General features: G+C 45.9%; 1 protein-coding gene across 1 annotated transcript in view; it reads right to left on the bottom strand.

Moving 5' to 3' along the window:
- Positions 1 to 23,819, bottom strand: part of LOC108800974 (RNA polymerase I-specific transcription initiation factor RRN3-like) — a 171,906-nt gene that overhangs the window by 29,861 nt on the left and 118,226 nt on the right. The window contains exon 4 of the mRNA XM_018572955.1: positions 23,616 to 23,748. Coding sequence (XP_018428457.1) covers positions 23,616 to 23,748 — 133 coding nt within the window. The remainder of the gene's footprint in view (positions 1 to 23,615; positions 23,749 to 23,819) is intronic.

The raw sequence follows: 23,819 nt of genomic DNA, 5'->3' as shown, positions 1-23,819 counted from the left end.
GCCTGGCCCGGCTGCAGATACCGTTACCTGAGCTTCTTTTACTGCACATAGGCTTCACGCTTGAGACTAAACTTTTGACTTTCGTCTTTCAGTGCGTGTTTTTGGTGGTCCATACATTGTTCGACCCTTAGCCAAAATCCCACCCCCCCTATTCTTTTTTATTATTTCTTTCTCCCTCCTTTCCCTCTTTCCTCCTTCATAGCCTTTTCTCCTTTTCTTCTTTTCCTATTTTCTCTTTTGCCCCATGCGCTACTTTGCTCCATTCTACTGACCTCCGCCTCAAGCTGTCAAAATGATCTCGCTAAATTTTATCGCTCTTAATGTGCAGGGATTAAATAAGCCAAGGAAATTATCTCAGATTCTATATCATATGCACAAACTCATGTCCTTTTTCTACAAGAAAATCATCATATAGGATCTCAAGCTCCTACTCTATCTTCTCGCTATTACCAAGAAGTCTATCTAAGCAATAACCCGATCAGCAAGTCCAAAGGAGTAGCTATTTGCATTCATAATCCGTTTCTGGAGTGGAGAACGATGAAGAGGGCAGATATCTTAAAGCCACCTTGTTCTTCAAAATGGTGACCTTTGCAAACATCGATCTACCTAACCTGAACCAGATACCGATCCTGCTTTACATTCTAGATAAATTAGAATACTTTTCTGACAATAGGGGGAGGATTTCAATTTCACTATTACATAGTTACATAGTATTTGAGGTTGAATAAAGACATTAGTCCATCAAGTCCAACCTATAGGATCTCGTTTTTAGGAGTACCTGTACCCCTGTATATTACTGTCCCTTAAAAAATCGTCCAAAAGTTTCTTAAACAATTCCACATTTTTTGCTGAAATCACTGCCTGTGGCAGTGAGTTCCAGACCTTAACCGCTCTAACTGTGAAGAATCCCCTTCGCCCCTTGTGCTGGAATTTTTTCCTACACCCCCCCCTCTTCTCCCACCTCTGTCCCTCCTAAACAGGTTATACCCCTCTATATTAGTAGCCCAGTCATGCGTGCTGTCCAGCCAGATTTCCGCTATACCCACTATGTCGAAGTCCTCTTCGATTAGTCTAATTTCAAGCTCTTCTAATTTATTTGACAGACTTCTCGCGTTGGTGTACATACATTTAATTCCTCTAATTTTTTGGGACAAAAGTTTATAGCCTTGTTGTTCCCCACTATTTTTATTGTTATTATTCTGCCTTGATTTTGGTCGTCCGTTGGTAGTTGTACTCACTTGTGCCAACGGATTTCCTATGTTGACTGGATTTCCTATATTGATCCCTTTCTGGATTCCTCTTCTGGGAAATCTCATATCCCTCCTCAATAAACTTAAAAAGAAATGATACAGCTTCCAACTGATTGATATCTGGTGAATTCTACATCTGTAAGGCAAAGATGGTGACTGCACGTGTGCATAGGCTTGTATTCCATGTTGCTAGAAAATAAACTAGTGTGCATGCACACACAACCGGAAGTGTGCGCAAAGATGCACAGACGTCCGGCGCATAGGAAGCGGCCTATATAAACTGGCGTGCCCAAACCACAGTCCTGATGGTCCTTCCTGTATACCTGTCATTCTGTTGGCTTGCTCTACCCGTTTTTGACCCGGATTGCCTGACTCTTCCTGTTTGCTGCCTGCCCTTTGACCCTGGCCTGTTTACTGCACTTCGCCTCTGCTGATCGATTCTGTACCTTGTTGCCCAGCTGGTTTGACCCTTGGCTTCCATGACGACCCTTCTGCTTCCTGCTACCACCTTGGCCTCGTTTGACAATTCACTCCACCGCTGCACGGTGTCAAGTCCCTCTAGTGGCACTCGTGCTACTCGCTGTCCTTTCACCCTGTTCCTACCTCCTGAGAAGCCTCCTCACCTTACCGGTCTCCCACCAGGTACATGATAACATCCCACCACACAAGATTACACTTTTTACTCTCACCCACATTGAGCACATAGGATAGATTTTTTCCTAGTCTCTCATCACCTACTTACCTGGCACCCCAAAGCATCCACTGAGTCCCAATTCTGGTCTGACCACTACCCTATCTTTCTCTCTCTCTCTCTATCCCAGACTCTTCCAAACGAGCCCCAACTAGGTGCCTCAACGAACATCCATTATAGGACCACACTACTGTTACAGCAGTACACCTCACGATTTCCAACTTTCTTTTTGTCCATACTCACGACACCACTCCCTTACCAACACGTTGGGAAGCCCTAAAATGCCTTATTGGAGGCACTCTAATTTCTCATTGCTCTTGACTAAAAAAAGAAAAATCTGCAACCCTTTCTACCCTGATACAAGAGATCCACACCTTAGAAACTCCACTAACGACTCTACTCTTTTCCAAATACTGAATCAAAAACTTAACCAACTTTGTTTAATCCTTAATCAAGCTGACTTGAAACATAGGGAATCCCTTTTTATGAATATGGAAAAAAATGTGGATGAATGCTAGCCCGCTCCGTTCGAACTAAACGTGCCTGAACGTACATCCCCAAAATGTTGGCAACATCCTCCCCGGTTCAAAACCCAGAACATATCGCAAAGATTTTCCACACCTACTACTCAGACCTATAAAACCTCAAAACAAAGACTCCCTCCCCTGTAACCTTTCCAGAGCATCTAGACACATTACACTATATCCAATCCACTCTTCTCCCTACCTTATATGAAGAAGCAAAAACCACATATTAGTTGACCCTTTACCCACAAAGAGTTAATGAGAGTAATCCGGAATCTCCCACCCAGTAAAATCACTGGCCTGGATGGATATACAGACACCTTTTACAAACATTTCTGTTACTCATTGTCAAATATTCTCAAGCAAACTTTGAACTCCATTTCCAACAATTGCAAGTTAACCCCTTTAAACCCAAGAAGCCCATATTACGGTTTTGTTAAAAGCCTCCACCCTATACTTCAAGCTACAGGCCAATCTCACCAATCAACATTGACCTAGAACTTTTTGTCAAGCTCCTTGCTAACAGATTGGGACAATACATTCCAGATCTTCTACATCCACAACAAGTAGGATTTATTCCCTTTCGTGAAGCAAGAGATAATACCGTAAAAACCCTAACCTTACTTCACTATGCCAGATCCCATAAAGGTGCCCTTTATGCCTTCTTTCAGTTGTTGTGCATAAGGCGTTTGATCACCTCAACTGGGATTTCCTCTTCCTCACTCTTGAACAAATTGGCCTACCATCTACCTTCATCTCTGACATTAAAGCCCCCTATCATTGTCCCACGGCCAGTGTATGCGTAAATGGTCTATTTTCGGATTCCATTCGCATTAATAATGGCACTCAGCAGGGATGTCCCCTTTCGCCTTACTTGTACTTCCTTGCAATGGAACACCTACACTGAACCCATCAATCCAAGTAATTCCAATTGCTAATTTCGAACACAAAATGAGCCTCTATGCTGATGACCTGCTATTATATGTTACGAACCCTAGAATAAAATTTCCGTCCCTTTTAGAAGAATTTTGAAAATTCAAGTGAGTCATTTTAAGGTCAACCTGCATAAAACAGAATCTATAGGCATTTCCCTTCCTTCACTTGAAGCCTCACACCTGCAAAGCCAATTTAAAATTCCCTGGCAACATCATTATATCAAATACCTGGGGGTTCTCATCCCTCCCAATCTTGAGGGCTCAATTAAACTCAATTACTTACCCTTGCTACAAAAAATGGTTGCCAAATTTTGGTATTGGTGCTCTCATAAAACATGCCTGGTTATGCCGCATGAATCAACTTGAATAAACTTGAAACTGCAGGGGATCACTGAGGCGACTATGGGCCCCAACTTGCGGTCAACGGTATAGTCTATCTTCAATATGCTACTGGGTCGTGAGCCTACCAGTGCCATTAACATTGACAGAGTCCATAGGATTCATCCTTTTCAATCTCCTGACTCATCCAGTTCTAGAGATACGCTGTGCAGAATTAATTTTTTCAATCTCAAAGAGGAGATCTTTCCTAAGGCCTGGGACAGAGGACTGGTGGAGTTTGATGCAGCGACTATACACATTCTCCCGGATCTTTCCCACCACATTTTGCAGATGCGCAGGATGCTCAAACCTTTACCTTTACACATCCACGAGTCGGGCGCCTCTTAATGGTGGGGATACCCATTCCATCTCCATGTTCGCAGAGGGAGTGAATCCTTCATGTTTCAAACACTGGGTCAACTCCCCGATCTTTTCCGCTTTCTGGATATCCCTGCAATGGAAATCTCAGATTGGATGGCTCAGGATGCTGCCTGTCAACCTCTTCCTCAAAGATCTCGTCCCTCTGTACCTTGGAGAAAAATTTGCAGTGACTTGGATACCGGCCCAGCCTCTCAATAACCCTGAGGGGACTGTGAGGACCTCTGCACAATTCTAGAGTTTGCGAACGTTTCTGGGCTATCATCTAAGGGGTGTTCTTCGAAGTGAAGCCCTTGTCTTTTGTTGCCTCCAGTTTCCCCTTCTAGGGGGCCAGGGTCTTCCAGTATTTGTCATATGCCTCCTAAACTGGTTCTAAACGGGGGTGGGGGCCCTGGTCGGTAGAGGATTATGCAGTTGACCTCACTGTGATCTTGTTTTCCTGCCGATAAGATGTGTCTGTCTTCCTCTATTCTAAGGTGTTCTGTTTGGATCAGGGGGTACGTGTACTTTACTATTTGATGGTTTCGTTTTGCTAGATCAGTGTTTTATTACATATAACAACGTGTGTCCAATGCTTAATGATTGCAGTTCTTCAGGTGCTCATAGTTCACATGTCTATTGTTGTATATGCTTACTTAATCTAAATATGCTGAGCATGTTTGTGCCTCCAGGCTGCAGGGTGTGATGTGGGGAACTTGGAGGGTGTTTTCCCTGTATTGCTTGCGGCCGGGATGCTTTCTACTTTCAACATTCTATAGATTGCTGGTTCACTTCAATGGAGACCTTTCCTTGATACCATGGTTGGTCTGGAGGTGGGCCTTGTTCTGTGCCAGGGGGCGGGGGGTCCTGGTGCCATTGTAATTTGGGTGTGCCTTACTCTTTTTGGGGTGTATTTGGCCTATAGCTTGTGTTTACTCGTGAGCATTGATTTACACTCCTGCACTGGCTTGCACTGAGGTGGTCATATTACGTTTTGGTTCTGTATGTTTACCTTGGGTTGGGGACAGGGACCCACGAGCTGTTGTGGCTACCCATTCTCCCAGATAGGCTTTTTCATCACCCGGCCTTCCCTTTTATTTACTAGGGAGGTTGGGTGTTGAATTTGGACCTTTTAGGGTTGTGTAATTTAGTGGAGTTTTTCTTTTTCCTTACCGGTGTCTGCTTCTACTTTCTGCTTTTTTGACGTTCCATTTTATGCCTTCCCTTTATTTCCTTGTGTGCTCTCTCTCTCCTTTTCCCTGCTCTTTTTGGTGAACTAGCTTGTTCCTCCTTTTTCTTCTCTTTCTTGATTCTCTTTCTTTTCTGGTTTTGTTTCTGCTAATCTCTGATTGCTGATGGGGGGGGGGGGGGGTTGGTTTTGCCCCCCTTCTCTCTGATTGGCCCCTCCTCCTCTCCCCCACCCCTTTTTTTTTCAGATTGAGGGGTTATTTGGCCTAACCTTTGAGGATGTCTGAAGTCCGCATAGTTTCCCTCAATGCTAAGGGCTTGAGCTCCCCTAAGAAAAGCAAATTTTTTTCCTTCCCCCACCAATCTTATACCCGTACTTCATGCTCTCTCACAACACTCTTCCTTATGCTGTGGACTCTTCAATCAAGACTTCAACTGTCTCTGATCGTGCACCTATTCCGCTTCTCCTTCGCTGGGGTCCGGTTTAGTCTCGGGCTGGGAGGTGTTGACTTAATGATTACCTCTTGCAAGATGGTCCTTATCACTCAGAGCTCCAAGGAGAAATTGAGAGCTACTTTGCAACTAACCAGGGCTCTACACCATCTCTGCTTGTCGTCTGGGAAGCTCATAAATGTGTGATTAGGGGACATCTTATTTGGAGGGATGCCTATCTTTTAGCACTCCAGGCTTGCACTTACTACTCAACTCTTGTCCTAGATCTCCCCCCTGGAGACACTTCACAGTCTCCTGCCCAATCTTATGCTTCGGAACTAAGGATAATGCGTGAGGAACTTTTGCACTTATATAAGATCAAGGCCCAACTGCTGAGGGGTCATTGTTCGTTCTACTAATTCGTAAATAAGCCCGGGAAATCCCTTGCTAGATCCTTTGGGTAGGAGTCCATCAAGACTTGTATACCTTATATATCTCGAGAGGTGGGTGGTAGGGCGGTCAAGTTATCTGATATAGCGGACTGTTTTCGATCTTACTATGAATCTCAGTACAACCTGCCTGACTGGTCCAGTGGTCCTGATACTCAGTCTAGGCAACATTCCATAGAATCCTATCTGGAGGATTCTGGTCTCCCTAGACTTAATGCCGAAGATGTGTCAGCGTTGGAGGCATCTCTGGCAGTAGATGAGTTTCTGATGGTAGTGAAGTCTCTCAAACCAGGTAAGTCTCCAGGACCGCATGGCTCCACGGCTGCATACTATAAAATGTATGCCCCTCTCCTGGCTCCACACTTTGTTGTTGCTTTTAATTCCATCTTGGATGGGCACGCTCTTGCTCCCGATGCTCTGTGTGCCCATACCGTGGTGTTACCTAAGGAGGGTAAAGATCTTTTGGCTTGTGCCAACTAAAAACCCATTTCCCTCCTTGATATGGACCTTAACATTTTTTCCAAGGTCCTGGTGACTAGGATACTGCCTCTTCTACAGACGGGGCGAAAGACAATGTTACCGGGGTACTCAACATTATAAACCCAGCTCACTCAAGAGGCTTTGCTCTCTATGGATGCAGAAAAAGCATTCAATAGAGTGGATTGGAACTTCCTAAAGACTATGTTCCGTCACTTGGGCTTTGGTACTAATATGTGCGCCTGGTTGGATTCTATCTACTCCTCTCCGATAGTGGTGATTCGGGTCAATGAAGCTTTATCCCCTTTCTTTCATCTGACTAACGGGACGAGACAGGGTTGACCGCTTTGGCATTTGATTTTTTTTATCCTGTCCCTAGAACCATTCCCATGTAGAACTAGGGCAAATCCCAATATTCAGGGTCCTTGTTGAGGGAATGACCACCATAAGGTTGCGGCGTTTGCGGACCACCTCCTGTTTTTCGCTTCATCTTTTCCAAACCTCCTTCAGGAATTTGCTCTCTTTGGCGAGTTATCGAAGTTTAAAATAAACTTTCACAAGTCTGAAGCACTCAACATTTCTCTGCCCCTGCATAGGCTTCCAGGTCTAAGGTCTGCTTTTCCATTTAAATGGGCCAAGCATTATATTTCATAACTAGGTAGTCGTATTACGTTGACCGTTTCTGGGGTATTTGCAGTGAACTTTAAACCTCGACTGTCCAGAGTGAAGTCAGACCTCTTGAAATGGCATAATCTTTCCCATTCTTGCTTTGGCATCGTCCCTAGGATATTGTATTTATTTCAGACACTTCCCATCTTCATACCATTTTCCTTTCTCCGAGCGATATGCCGGGAGTTTCTTCAGTTTGTCTTTGCTCATTCTTCCTCTCGACTGTCACACAAATTTCTTTTTGTTCCCAAGTTTCCTGGTGGGATGGGGTTCTCTGGATCCTATCCTCTATTATAAAGCAACCCATTTAGCCAGAATCTTGGAATGTTGCAGATATCATGATCTCAAACAATGGAGAGCGCTGGAGCAAGCTTCATTGAGTGTGCCATTGAGAGAGGCTCCCTGGTTGGAGCCTTCACGCTGCAAATTATTGCAAAGCCATCCCTTAATTGTTGTTTAAACAACCCCGATGCTGGCGACGTACACTGAACGTCGTCAGTCACGAAGGGGTTAAAAGATCTTTGCGGAATTTGCGGGAGCTTCTGCTCCTGGTCAGGGGCCAGTGGTGGGTCATCCGGACTTTGGTCCTGGGAAGATTGATGCCTGCTTCTCTACGTTTCTTAAACAAGGCAAGTTCAGAAGGTTAGAATTTGTGTTGAGTGGTAGACTGAGGGATACTTCTGCTCTGCCTTCTCTGGTGGTCCCCCCGCTGGATGACTGGAGGTTGCGCCATCTCATGCACTTTCTAATGTCTCAGGTGCCTAGGGTATGGTCTCCAACTCCTTTCACAGGGTTTTATCACCTTTGTCTTCAAAAAGACTCTGTGCGACATTCTCTCTCCCTGATGTATAACACCTTGACTACACCGGAAGATGGTTTCTTCTACCCCTTTATTGAAAATGGGAACAGGATCTGACTCTTCTTACACCGGAACAAAAGAGTGATGCCATCTATTTTACCCATTACGCCTACATCTCATGAGCGAGCGTGCAACACGTGCAGACAGTAGCTTCACCCGGGATCGTTGACTGGAGATCGTTGACTAGAGGAGTGAACGGTTGGAGAGTGTGCAGCTGTAACCTGATCTGAGCCGATCGGGGCCGGTGATCGGAGGAGGAGGAAGCGGTGGGGAGATCGAACCTGGGACTGGAGCTCTTGCTGGGAAAAAAGCACGAAGGAGTGAGACTGACTGAAAGGGAGTGGTGAGAGGGGCAAATAGTCTGGTACAAAGATAGTGATTGTAAAGGGGAGCAGAGTGAGCAGGGGAGTAGGGGTTGTGAGTTGTACATAGGCGAGTATGGGTTATGAGTTGTACATAGGGCAGGCAAGAGAGATTTTATTGTATACTGAAAGGCTGATGGGAGAGTAAAAGCCATCCATTGGGCAGAAATTCATCAATGGGGTACCAATTGGGTTACTAATTAAACTTCTGAGCATTGAGGGTATTATTTTGTTAGGAATTACTGTGGCATAAATTGTTATACAAATAACTGCTGACACTCGTAGTAATAATCTGCTAGTTATTACTGCAGTAATAACTGTATTACTAATCACTGCTAGGCACAGGGAGTAATAATCTGCAGAGAAAATTGCAGTACTAACAGTGTTACTAATTTACTGGGCATTAGTAGCAATAACCTGCTGGGAAATTTGTGGTACAACTTGTGTTGCTAATAACTGCTGAGCAATGGTAGCAATAATCCTCTGGGAATTACTGTGTTTAATAACTGCTGGGCATTAGTAGTAGTATTATTCTGCTGGGAATTACTGTGGTACTGTAGTGTGTTACTAAAAATTACTGGACATTGGGAGTAAATATCTGATGGTATTTACTGCAGTACTAACTGTGTTTCTAAAAACTGCTAGACAGCGGGAGTAATAAACTACTGGGAATTATGGTACCATTAGAAACTTCTGGGCACTGGTAGTATTGCTCTGCTGGGAAATAACTGTTACTTTTACTAAAAAGTCCAGCAGAGTGGTAGTATTACTCTGCCGGGGAATTACTGAGTTAATGTGACTGAAGTACATACTGCAATACCAATAATTGCTGGGCATTGGTAAGCACTAATCTGCAGGGGAATTATTATTGTGGTATTACTGTATTATAATTAACTACTGGGCATTGACCGTATTAATCTGTCAAAGAAATTCTGTGTGCTAGTACTGCTGTGCATTGGTAGTATTGATCTGCGTGGAGTATTGTGGTAATAATTGAGGGGCACTAATCAGCAGGCAATATAAACATATGCTTTGACAACTTTGATATTTGTTAAACACTTAACAGCGGTTATTTTGAATTACATCTGGGTCTAAAATAAATAAATAACTAAATTAAAAAATAAAATGAAATGTCTTCCATCAGTGGGAATGAAACCCGGTGCACATCTTGCTCTATGCATGCGTTTATAGAACATGCGTTCAAGGGCGAATACTGTTGTGCCAGATGTGAGCTAGTTGTTTGGAAGCCCAAATTCTGGATCTAAACAATAAACTGGCAACACTGCGGAGCATAAACAACATGGAAAGCAGTCTGGATCTGACGCATCATGTTCTGGTGGAGGGTGGTATAGAGGAGGAGGGAGGTATGGAAGAGCAGGATCCCGAGGTGTGTAGCTGGGTTACTTTTAGAAGGCGGGGTAGAGGGAAGAGTGCAAGACAGGCCAGCCCTGAATTAATAAACCCTAATAAATATGCCAGGATGCAGGATGTTGGGGATATTAGTTCAGGGGTGGCATTGCTGGAGCAAAATGCTTCCCCTATCTGGAGGGGGAGTGACTGATCCAGTAAAGATGGGAGCAGGATGGAGGGACATGAGACAGATTTTGGTCTCTCTGGGGGATTCTATTATCAGAAGGACAGACAGGATAATCTGTCATTGGGACTGTGAGCGTCGAACAGTCTGTTGCTTACCAGGTGCTCGTGTTCGACAAATTGCGGAACGGATGGACAGCTTATTGGATGGGGTTGGGCATGACCCAGCTGTCATCGTACATATCGGCACCAATGACAAGATTGGAGGCAGATAGAGTGTCCTAAAAAAAAAAAAAAGAGTTCAAAGACTTGGGTGCTAGATTAAAGAAAAGGACCTCCATGGTAGTATTTTCTGAGATACTGCAGGTGCCAAGAGCCACTCCAGAGAGGCAGAGAGAGTTGAAACAAGTGGCTGCAGAACTGGCATCGGAAAGAGGGCTTTGGGATAATGGAGAAAGTGGACTGACTTCTCAGTTGGTTACCGGCTCTATAGCAGAGATGGGTTGCATCTTTTTTTTAATTATTTCGGTTTATTGGATTTTTCAGGTAATATACAAAAAACACAATACAATAACAGGGGGTAGATTATCAGTGCAATCAATATATAACAGTATTTAGTGAGTCAATGCCCCGCGTGTCGGACAGACACTAACAAGGGGGAAGAAAATGACGCGGGGAGGGGGGAAGGATTGGGGGGGAGGACAAGACAGGGTGGGGTAAGGAGGGGTGTTAGTGAACTTGCTCTAAGGTTCCTTAGCTGCTATATACATGAAAGTTCAATACTTAAGCGTTATCCGGTTGTGCGCAATATCACAGTGTATGGTCAGGCTGTGTGTTGTCCTTTGCGTATGGCTGTGTAGCCACAAAATAAACATATAAATACAATACAAGTGAACAATACGGATAAACCTAGGACCCCCAGACGTGTTATCCTCTCAGGAGTAGGTACATATCAGCTTTCACCAGGGCGAGGCTCATATCCTCGTTGACCATCTCAGATCATACCTCTATGTCGAGCAAGTGAGAACGGTAAGTAGCAGAGTCCTGGAAGGCCAACCAGCACGCCCATTTTTTATAGAATGTAGAGTACGAGTCCTTGGAGGTGTATAACAATTCCTCCATCAGTTTGATGTTGTCCACTTTCCGAAACCAGTCCTGCATGGAGGGAACATTGGCAGATCCCCAGCATCTCGGTATGAGAGACTTGGCCGCATTCAACAGGCATGGGACCACGGATTTCCGGTAGGTTCGCAGGGAATCAGTGGTAAGGTGAAACAAAACCACCCAAGGTTCTCTCGTAAGCTGCTCACCACTGATATGGTTAATAAGCTGAATCACCTGTGTCCAAAAAGGTATGATCAACGGGCACTCCCACCAAATATGGGCATAGGAACCTGGATTCCCACACGACCGCCAGCAGTGGGGAGGGGATCAATCGAGAAGGGGATCAATCGCCTACATTCTGGTAGGTACAAAGTACCACCTTGATAATAACTTATAGTTAGTTTCCAACGTGGGGACGTCTATAGAGGAGGTAGTGACCAATGCCAGAACTTAAGATCTTTCCTCAGGAGTAAGAGTGCGGCGAAAGTCCGTCTCCCACTTGCGTAGGTAGGGCGGGGGCGTGACGTGTTCCTCGGTGAGGATTGCTTTATAGAAGTAAGAGAGGCAATGAGTGGGCACCGATTCAGAGCTCAGAATAGATTCCATAAAGGTATATTCTCGGGGCGTTCTTAGAGGTTTTGGGAGGGAACTTATGAAGTGGGACAGCTGGCGGTGTTTCCAGGAATCCAGTGGTACCTTGCCCCATTTGGCCCTCAGAGTTAGCAGGGGTGTTAAAGAATGGGCCGCAGGGCCCTGTGCGCCCGGTCAAACAGGAGAGTAGAGGTAGGGGGACGACCCAGTATGGAATTGAGGATGCCCCTGACAGTGTCCGCAAGGTCCGCGTCACCCGTGGCTTCAGGCAGGCCTCGGAGACGCAGGTTGTTCCTGCGGTTTCTGTTCTCCTGGTCCTCGATCTTGTACAGCGCTTGGCGGGTGTGAAGCCAGGATAGCTTACCCTGATTCTGGAGCTCTCGGATCGCTTTTGCGTGATCATCTAGGCGGTCTTCCGCGGCCTCCACGCGATGTAGCGTGTGCGAGAGTTCGGACCTAAGCGCCGTCAGGTCTGACTTAATAGAGGTCTCCAGGCGGAGAAACATCGCCGTCAGCTCCCGCTTGGTCGGCATGGATCGTGCCAAGGTGCGCATCGACAGTTCGGAGCCATCATCTGAGCCCTCGGCCTCCGACTGGGCCGAGGTATCATCCCGCTCAGGCCGGTGATGGTGAGTAGAGGCCTTCGCAGGCCGTGCTGGCGAGAGGGTTGGAGGCGCGTGCAGGGTCCCGCGATCATCCGGAAGGGATTCCGCCGCCCATAGGTGCTTGAGTGAGCCCGCATTCTGTCTCTTGGCTGAGGCCGACTTTTGGCCTCTTTTCCCCCCCATGAGGATAGTAAGGGAGTCCGGCGAAGTGTCCTTGTGTCACGAGCAACTCGGGGATGGAGCGGGAGCTTCAGTTAAACACGTCCAGCCGCCGCCATAGGTAAGCCACGCCCCCAGATGGGTTGCATCTTAATGGGGAAGGTGCAGCACGTTTGGGGGGAGAAAATGGTTAAAAGACTGGAGGAGCTTTTAAACGAAAATATGGGGGGGAATAAAAATGGGGTTAATAAAAATTGACAAAGTAAATACAGGGCCACTTAATGCAGAGGGCAGTAATATAGGGGTGACTGCAGGACCAAATAATTAGTCAAAATAATTAGTAATGCACAAATTAGTAGTTTTAACCGTACTAAGGTCAAATAAAATTAATTACGAATCAGAAAGGAGAGCCGGAGGAACGAAAAGAGGAAGCGGTGAAGTGCGGACGATCGAGAAGGAGGATCAGAGGAGCGTGAGAACGGAGTGACTGTCAGAGCAGGTTGTATGAAAAGAGGGGGGGGGGGGGGGGGGGGGTTGGAGGGGAATCGAAAGGGGGAGCGGTGAGCGTTGAAGTACGGACGACCGACGATCGAGAAGGAGGATCAGAGGAACGTGAGAATGGAGTGACTGTCAGAGAAGGTCGTATGAAAAGAGGGGGGAGTAGTGAGTAGTGTGTCTCAGAGCTAGTAAGGAGGGGCAGTTTGAGTAGGGGTTAAGTGGTACATATAGTGGGCAAAGGGGATTGTATTGTATCGCTTTGTATTTTACAGCATTTTTTAACAGATATTAGTATATTTAACCCAAGGGCGATAGTGTAATTTAAACCCCAGGGCGGTAGTGTAATTTAAACCCCAGGGCGGTAGTGTAATTTAAACCCCAGGGCGGTAGTGTAATTGAAACCCCAGGGCGGTAGTGTAATTTAAACCCCAGGGCGGTAGTGTAATTTAACCCCAGGGCTGTAGTACAATTTAACCCCAGGGCTGTAGTACAATTTAACCCCAGGGCTGTAGTACAATTTAACCCCAGGGCTGTAGTACAATTTAACCCCAGGGCTGTAGTACAATTTAACCCCAGGGCTGTAGTACAATTTAACCCCAGGGCTGTAGTGTAACGTATCCCCAGGGCTGTATTGTGAAGAAATTAATCCCAGAGCAGTAGTGTAATTTGATTTAATCACAGGGTAAAGTTTACATTTAATTATAATTATAAAATAAAAAAGGGGGAACAATGTCTTCCATGAGTGGGTATGCAACCAGGTGCATGTTGTGCGCAATGTATGCTTTTCTTGAACATGTGTTCAAGGGGGAATACATTTGCGCTAGATGCGAGCGAGTTGTTTGTTTGGAAACCCAGATTCTGGATCTAAACAGCAAACTGGCAACACTAAGGAGCGTAACCAACATGGAAAGGAGTCTGGACCTAACGCACCAGGCTGTGGTGGAGGGTGGTCTAGAAGAGGAGGGGGGTTTGGAGGAGCAGGATCCAGATGTGGGTAGCTGGGTTACCGTTCGAAGGAGGGGAAGGGGGAAGAGTGCGAGAGAGGTCAGCCCTGAACTGATTCACCCCAACAAATATGCCAAGTTGCAGAATGTTGGGGATAATAGCTCAGGGGGACACTGCTGGAGCAGGACGCCTCCTCTATCCGCAGGGGGAGTGATCGCTCCAGTGAGGATGGGAGCAGGATGAATGGTCAGGAGAGGCAGATCTTGGTGGTTGGAGACTCCATCATCAAGCGGACGGACAGAGTAATCTGTCATCGGGACCGTGAGCGTCGAACAGTGTGCTGCTTCCCGGGGTGCGTGTTCGACACATTGCGGAACGAATTGACAGATTACTAGATGGGGTTGGGCACGACCCAGCTATCATGGTGCACATCGGCACCAATGACAAAATAGGAGGAAATTGGAGTGTCCTAAAAAAAGGAGTTCAGAGACCTAGGTGCTAGGATGAAGAAAAGGACCTCAACGGTAGTATTCTCTGAGATGCTGCCAATGCCACGAGCCACTCCGGACAGACAGCGCAAGTTCAGGGAACTTAACAAGTGGCTCCGGAGCTGGCGTCGGAAGGAGGGCTTTGGTTTCCTGGAGAACAGGGCCGACTTCTCAGCCGGTGACTGCAGGACCGCTCCAGCCAAAATAATTAGTCACTGAACGCAGTGGTGTATTCTGGTTGGGGCTGCCCTAGGCAAGGCAAAACTCTGGGGCGCCCCCACCACTAAATTTACCCCACCCCTTCCTGTTTAATACTTTTTGCGTGACCTGTCAGTCGCTGGATACAATGCAAACACTGTATCCAGCTTTTGACATGTTCCGCTATTAGCATAGCAGGAAAGCTGTGCTCTCAGGGGGGCTTAGCAGGATTTGTGGTGAGCTCTGCGGGGTCTATGGTGGGCAGAGCCCACCACAGATCCTGCACAGGCCCGAGACCCTGCAAAGCCCCCCAAAGATCCTGCACAGCCCCCTTGAGGCCCTGCAGTCTGCAGGGTCTCAGTGCAGGATTTGTAATGGGCTCTGCCCACCATGGGGCTGCAGAGCCCACACAGATCCAGCAAAGCCCCCATGAGACCCTGACGTCTGCCAGATCTCAGAGGGGCTGTGCAGGATCTGTGGTGGGCTTTGAAGGCGGCAGAGCACCCTACGGCTCCTGCAAAGCTCCCCACATATCCTGCAGAGACCCCCAGAGACCCTGCAGTCTGCCAGATCTCAGGGGGGCTCTGCAGGATCTGTGGGGGGTTTTGCAGCCTGCAAACCCCCCACAGATCCTGCAGAGACCTCCCGAGACCCTGCAGTCTGCCAGATCTCAGGGGGGCTCTGCAGGATCTGTGGGGGCTTTGCAGGCTGCAAAACCCCCCACAGATCCTGAAAACCCCCCACAAGTCCTGCAAAGCCCCCACAGATCCTGCAGAGACCCTGCAGTCTGCCAGATCTCAGGGGGGCTGTGCAGGATCTGTGGTGGGCTTTGCAGGCTGCAGAGCCCCCCATGGATCCTGCAAAGCCCACCAAAAGGTATTGCACAGCCCACCTGTGACTCTTTGGTGGGCTGTGCATAATCTATGCTGGGCCCTGCCAGCACAGTGCTCCTACTTTACACGGGAAGCCCAGCCTTTAGTGCTGCCTTGGCGCCCAATCGTCTCAGCCTCGCCTGGCCCCTTGACGATGACTCCTCCATCGTCGGTCTCTGCCTTTGCCTCCTGTCTTCACAGGCCTCTTCCATCTCCCCCTGTCTCCGCCCCCTGTCTCATGCCGCTCCGTCCCCTCACGTCCTCTTCCATCTCGGCCCCCATCTCCCTCTGCCGCTCCGTCCCCCTTCTCCTCCTGCTCGCTCGCCGATTTCTTTAGAAGCCGATTTCATTAGACAGTGTCAATGTGGGCTCGCGTGCCAGCAGAAAGGGCCTCGCGTGGCATAAGTTCGCCACCACTGGTATAGTTAGTGATAATTAGCATGGGTTTAGGTAAGACCGTTCCTGTCAGACTAACCTAACTTTTTACGAGGGGGTAAGTAGAGATCTGGATGGGGGGAGGTCTGTGGATGTGGTATATCTGGATTTCTCAAAGGCTTTTGATACGGTACCTCATAAACACTTACTTTACAAGCTGAGATCTATGGGCATAAAAGGAAGGGTGTGTACATGGATAGAGAACTGGCTAAAGGAACGGGTACAGAGAGTATCAATAAATAGCGCCCTTTCAGACTGGGTTAGTGTCATGAGCGGTGTGCCTCAGGGTTCTGTGCTGGGACCCATGCTATTCAACCTGTTTATTAACCCCTTCATGACTGAGGCCTTTTTTTAATTTTTTTCACCCATGTTATATTCCACATTTTAGGCCTGCAAATTACTTAAAACCCCCACACATTATATATTTTCTGAATGCCAAGACCCTATACAATATAATGGTGGTAGTTGCAAATTTTTATGTTGCGCAATATTGGCGCAACTCCTTATTAAACCCCAAAATTTAGTGATAAATTTAATTAAATGCTCCAAAACACAACAAAATACCCATTTTTTAAATGAAATATAAAAGATGAGGTTACAACGAGTAAAACAATACCCAACCTGTCCAGTTTACAAATTGCATGCGTCCGTGAAACGGCGAAAAACTGCGATACCCCAAAATACTGGCCCTAGAATTATTGCTCTCACTGCGGCGTGCGCGGCGATACCCAACATGTGTAGCGCGTTCGTCGTTTTCATACTTAGGCGCACCCAACGCGTGTTTACGTGGCGACGCGCGTGCTCGCGGGGGCGGAGGACTTTGACATTTTTTTTATTATTATATTTATTTATTTTGATTTTAATTTTAAAAAGTTTTTTTTGTTTTTTTCACTCTACTTTGACTGCTATCACATGGGGGGGCTTACAAGCTATTTCTGTTTGGGAATGTAGGCGAGTCTCCTCCTCTTCCCCTATGTTAGGGGGTTTATAACACACACCCATAATAAGTTTACCACTAGATTCAGTCTTCTCTAGTTCTAGCCACAACGACTCAACCCCTTTATTACTCTGTCGTGATGTCATCTTGATAGCAGATGGTGGTGACAGGTACTCTTTAAAGGTGATGCTGGGGGTCCAAAAGACCCCCAGTGTCACCTTTACACTGGAAATAAGCTATTGAAGTGCAGATCGCACAACAAGAGCTTATAGCTGGGCTGCAGGAGCCCAGAACTGACAGCCCAGGGACCGGAAGTGATGCAATCTGCATCGCTCCCGGTCCCATAGAACGGGGAGGGGATCGATGAACGGAAGTTCGTCGACCTCCTCCCCAGCTCCCCACGGACACCAAGGACGCCGCTCCCGGGCCCGTAGGAGGGGCAACAGAGCTCGGGAAGCACAGCGGCGGTGTATTATTCAACCTCAAATACTATGTAACTATGAATCACTAGCACCAAACTAAAATGCATGTGCACGAATTATAGAAGTCTAGCAAACAAACTAGAGGAGCTTGAACTTATGCTCCTCAAAGAGGACTTTGATATAGTGGGAATAACAAACTTGGCTAAACAGCTCACATGACTGGGCAACTAATGTACAAGGGTACAACCTGTTCAGGAGGGACAGGGTTGGCAGAAGAGGGATGGGGTATGCATGTATGTGAAAAACAACCTAACTGTACACATACAAGATGACATCACGACAGAGTAATAAAGGGGTTGAGTCGTTGTGGCTAGAACTAGAGAAGACTGAATCTAGTGGTAAACTTATTATGGGTGTGTGTTATAAACCCCCTAACATAGGGGAAGAGGAGGAGACTCACCTACATTCCCAAACAGAAATAGCTGGGAAGCAGGGAAATGTTGTTATAATGGGTGACTTCAATTATCCGGACATTGATTGGTCAAATGGAACCACACACTCTAAAGGCTAGTCGTTTTCTAAACCTGTTGTGGGACAATTCCATGGAAAAGATGGTTGAGGTTGCAACCAGGAAGAATGCATTAGTCACTATTAGTCACTAATAATGCCGACCTAGTTGAAGACAGAGATTAGGGATACATGGGGTAATAGTGATCACAGGATGATTACTATTAATGTTGGGTACAAAAAAAGAGAAGTGTGTTGGTTTGACAAGAGCACTAAATTTCAGAAAGGCAAACTTCGACAAGCTGCGTCACCAAATGTATGACACTAAATGGGACAACTTATTTTTAACACTGAACACTGACAAGAAGTGGGATTGTTTTAAGAATACATTGCATAATGCTATTACCAAGTGCACACCATTGAGTAACAAAAATAAAAGAACGAGAGCTAAGCCTGCATGGCTAAATAAAAAGGTAAGACAACACATTAAAGACAAGAACCTGGCATTTAACAAATATAAGATGAATGGGACTGCAGTAGCATTCAAGAGCTACAAGGAATGTAATAAGAGATGTAAAACATGAAATCCAGGCAGCTAAAATAGATTACAAAAAACATAATCGCCACAGTCAGTAAGAAAACTCCCAAAAATTCTTCCAATATATAAAAAGTAAAAGGGTAAGAAAAGAGCAGGTAGGCCCAATAAAAGAGGCGTAAGGGAGATTAATTACAAACGATCGGGAGCGGGCTGAGGTATTAAATTCATTTTTCTCCTCAGTATACACGGAAAAAAAAAAGATGGGTTTAATGGAGATAAGAATGTGGGCGTAAGAGACCAAAGTGGTTGACAGTAGCCGGGCTTCAACAAAGAATGGAAAAACGTAATGCAAATAAATCGCTAGGACCAGATAACCTGCACCCTAGGGTACTTAAAGAACTCGGCCAGACTATAGCAAGACTGTTATTGCTCATCTTCAAGGACTCGTTAATGACTGGAAGAGTACAAAGTGATTGACCTAAGGCTACGGTAGTACCAATATTCAAAAAAGGTTCAAGAGGCGAACCTGGGAACTACAGACCAGTCAGTCTAATATCAATAGTATGCAAACTGTTTGAGGAAATGATAAAGGACTATTTAGTGGATTTTGTTCGTGACAAAGCAATAAGTGATAGTCAGCATGGATTTAGGGAGGACCGTTGTAGTCAGACCAACCTACTAACATTCTACGAAGAGGTGAGTAGAAATCTGAATAGAGGAAAACCAGTGGATGTAGTGTACCTGGATTTTGCAAAAGCATTTAAAACAGTACCACATAAACGCTTAATACGCAAGCTTAAATCTATGGGTATAGATGAAATGGTGTGTACATGGATTGAGAACTGGCTACAGGAACGTGTCCAGAGAGGCTCTTTTTCAGATTGGTCTAAAGTCGAGAGTGGCGTGTCCCAGTGTTGTGTGCTAGGCCCAATACTGTTTAACTTGTTTATTAATGATATTGGGGAAGGTGTTTATAGCCATGTTGCTGTGTTTGCAGATGATACTAAAATTGGGAGGGTAATAGACACGGGCTTAGAGAATATAACATTACAGGAGGACCTGAATAAATTAGGGGTGTGGGCAACTACATGGCAGATGAGGTTTGATTTTGAAAAATGTAAAGTAATGCATTTTGGGGTTAAAAATTGGCAAGTGGGAGGGCGTGGTTTCCGAGGCGCGCAAGATAGCCGCTTAACTCAGGATCTCCTGCTCACCTCCACCCAACATTAGCCTCTGCAGCCTTCCGAACAGCAGCATGGGGAAGAGTGGTCCACAATACCCTCTGGCAAAAGCCCCTGCTTCAAAAGGGACTCCATCAAACAAATACCGGAGATCTTCCGGACACCACGCCACATGGCCCCTCCCACAAGACTTCAGACTCGCTCCCCGACTATAAAGACAGATCCATGCGCTCTTACATTCAACATCTCCCCACCCGGACTGATCTTACCTCTATAGCCACTGACATCAAAGACACGCTGCACTCTGCGGTGACTGAGCTACGAAAAGAAATTCTGGAAATAGGCGCAGGCTGGGGTCCGTTGAACATGCAGTAGCCGACAGAGACAGAAGGCTTTGCAGACTCCGATCACAAGACACCGCCTTGCACTCTCTCATAACCAGTGCGACGGCAGCACGCAGATCTTGACAATCGAGGCCGTAGGTCCAATATCCGAGTCCGGGGTCTTCCAGAAATTGTAATGCTGGATGCCATCTCCACCGCTCTCCTTTGCATCTTTAACGTCCTCCTGGAACGCTCATTGGACTCTCCCATTGAGTTTGTGCGAGGCGACCGGGTGCTCAGACCACGAAATACTATGGAAGATGCACCACGAGATGTTGTTTGCTGTCTACAGAGCTTCCCCCTGAAGGAAGAGATCCTACAGAGGGGCACTGTGTTCTTTGAAGGCATGGAGTTGAAACTATTCCAGGACCTTTCACTGCTCACGCTACAACAACGAAAGGCATTACGTCCACTACTGGAATGCCTCCGCCATCACGGAATAGTCTATAGATGGCGTTTCCCATTTTGCATGTTGGCTGCCCACAAAGGCAAAACGGCCCACCTACGCACCCCAGAGGATTTGGATGCATTCTGCTCACAACTGGGCCTACCATCGGTCACCATCCAGGACTGGTACGACGATCTGAGACCGTTTATTCCTACAGCACTCGGTCACCATGACTCTATGAAGCACTCCTCTGATATGTTGGCCCGGCAAGCATCTGCGACAGGCCGGCTGGACCCCCAGCGCCGCAAGAAACAGTAGCCCTTGACGCCCATGGATGGATCCCCTGCTTGCCTCGGTGATTCCAGTGAGGGAGAAGGTCACCGCCAGTGAACCCTGAGAGATCCACTGCCCGTATTGCCCCTCAAGATGGAACTTTCCATCCCCAGGAATGGAGTCCTCGACTCCGCTGACCTCAGATCCACAGCAGCACACACTAGCAATAGTATATTTCTAGTATAATGTTTTATTGCATGTGATTTGTTCCCCTCACGCGAACATCTGTTCCCTTCACAAATTATACGTCGTCTACGTGGCTTCCCTCCCCTTCCCCTATCGGGGCTGGCAGGGCCCTGGAGCCTTATTTGATGCTCCCTGACTCTGTGAGTGTTGGCAATTGTGGGTAGTGCTGCCTGCCTTGATGGGAGATAGGGATTTGAGGGGCGACATTACTGAGACTGATGGTTCATACCCCCCTTTTTTGCACTGCATTTAAAGAATGTTATGTTTCTCATGTGTTTATTATTCCCTAACATTGGAACACGGGGATTCCATCTATGATGGCGGGTCTGTGGGGCCCTTGCCATAACCTGTTTCACACAGAACTATTTTCCTCTCTCTTCTGGCCTCTGGTAGCCTACATGGTGGCAAGAGTTGAAGGTGGGCTCCGCGGTCGGAAGCCCCTGCATCTCCTTTTCAGTAAACATGTCGATATCTTCATGTCTGTTGAATCTCATTTCTTATTCCTCTAAAGGCCGGAAGGCTAAACAGCTTCAGAACAATGTGGGCCTGCTGGTCCTACTTTACTAGTACTGATGACTTTGCTAAATTGAAACACTGAATCTACTGCTTGAGCATAAGCTCTGATGCGTCGGAACGGCTCCCATTTTCTGCCACGACTCACCTCAGCTCAAGTACCTTCCACCCCCGGGCCCTTCGTACTCCAATCCCAATTTCTCTAACACTTTCCTGTCCTATTTTCTTTGGTCTCTGTATCTGTATCTCTGTATCTCTGTATCTCTTTATCACAGGTCCCCCTGCAATTGTAATGCCTAGGGTCACTATGGGACTCAAAAACAAGCTGGCTTACATACCTGAAAGATATGTGACCTCTATTTTCACAGTCGTTTATGTGGAATTCTATTGTAGATTGGCTACACTTCTCAATGCGCACAAGACACAGGACCTGTACAGACTTTCCCTATCTGTATACTGTTATTGTGATTTTAATCTCTCTGGTTATTTCCTGAATGTTTCTGTTACCAGTTTGACTACTTGAATTTCATTCTGTACAACATTGAATTGTGAACTGTTTTCTTACTTTGTACAACAAAAACTTAATAAAACATATTTAAAATAAAATTAAAAAAAAAAACAGGCAAGAGGAATATAAATTAATGGGTATTCCACTAGGAGAGTCAGAAATGGAAAAAGATTTGAGGGTCATAGTTGACCACAGATTGATTAACAGCATCCAATGACAGGCTGCTGCAGAAAACAAAGCTAGCAGAGTACTGTCTTGTATTAAAAATGGAATGTACTGTAGAGACAAAGCGATAATTTTGCCACTTTATAGATCACTGGTTCAGCCTAATCTTGAGTATGCGGTCCAGTTTTGGTCACCAGTCCACAGAAAAGATGTCCTGGAGCTGGAGAGAGTCCAGAGAAGAGCAACTAAGCGAATTAAGGGGGTGGAGGATCAAAGCTATGAGACAAGGTTGCAAAATATAAACTTGTTTACGCTATTAGGTGAGGAGATTGAGAACATGATTCTGATGTACAAAATGTTTAGTGGTGCTGGTAACATCAGCAATAAACTTTTTTTAAAAGACTAGAGGCCACCAACTATAATTGGTGGAGAAAAGTTTTAATCACAAAGGGCGTAGGGGCTTCTTTTCAGTTAGAACAGTTACATTTTGGAACTCTCTGCCACAAGCAGTGGTATCAGCAGAGAACATTGAATCATTACAAAATTCAATTAAATATTGTTCTAAGAGACCGTAATATACAGGAGTACAGGTACTCTTAACTACTAGCCCTCATATACACACACATACACATGCACCACTCACACACAAAGGTTGAACTTGATGGACCTGTGTCTTTTTCAACCTCACATACTATGTAACTATGCATCTCCAGCAGAATGCAGGACAATAACTATAAACGTCTCTCCCGTTGGTACAGAGTGCACACAGTTTTGCATAAAATGTTTCCTCAGTCCTCCAGGAGTTTCTTGAGATGTGTGGAAGGTGTGGGTGATCTGGTGCATGTCTTCTGGTCCTGTTAGATTAGTCACTTATGGATGGAGGTGGGGAATCTTATCAAGCAGTTTACAGGAGCAGATGTTTGAGACAACCTGGCTGCCTGTCCCCTACATGTCTCCGGTCTATCTAGGTAGCGATATAAGAAATCACTTTTGATTCACTTGCTTAATGCGGCTAAGTTGTGCATTCCGGCCCTCCGGAAGCAGTCTGCTGCTCCAACTTTGACATTGTGGTACTCTAAGATTGCGGAGATAGAACGTATGGAGAACCTCACTGCCTCTTTGTACAATTGCGAAGAAAAGTTCAATCGAACATGGTTTTATTGGCATGATTATGCCCTTTCTTAGTAATACAATATGGCCTCACAAGGGTCTACAGCTTGAGGGGGGATTGGCTGCTCCCTCACTGGCACTCTTCTTTCTGGGCTTTCTCTTTTTTCCCTGGGTCACCATGTCTCCTGTCTGGTTGTCTGGACACTGAGTTTCTCTTCCTGTTCTTTTTCACTGGATGTTTTTTCCTCTTTGTGTTTCTTCTGTCCTGTTTGACTGACTTGTGTGTCTGAGTTATGTAACATGTAACAAATATAAAATAGGTGTTGTCCCAGTTTGGTGGCAAAATTGGAAATACAGTTTAACTTAATGCAGGTAACTGTTATGAGTAAAAAGGCGCAAATTCAGATGTTTACATTTAATCTACAAAGCAGACAAAAACACTTACCGCTAAGAAAGCAGATGTCTTTGATATATAAAAAAAGGACAGATAGAGCTAAATCCAAACGTTCAGCAGCAGGATGAGACATTTTGTCAAAGAGTACAACTCCACCTCTCTGTTGTGAGTCTTCATCTTCATCCTGCAAGATTTTCAGAATAGAGATAAGTAATATATAGTTTAGCTAGTCATCCATATGTCTACACACATATA

This window comes from Nanorana parkeri, unplaced genomic scaffold, assembly GCF_000935625.1.
Source record: "Nanorana parkeri isolate BGI_ZX_2015 unplaced genomic scaffold, ASM93562v1 scaffold2185, whole genome shotgun sequence".
NCBI classification, from domain to species: domain Eukaryota; kingdom Metazoa; phylum Chordata; class Amphibia; order Anura; family Dicroglossidae; genus Nanorana; species Nanorana parkeri.
This window is presented reverse-complemented; position numbering and strand designations above follow the sequence as displayed.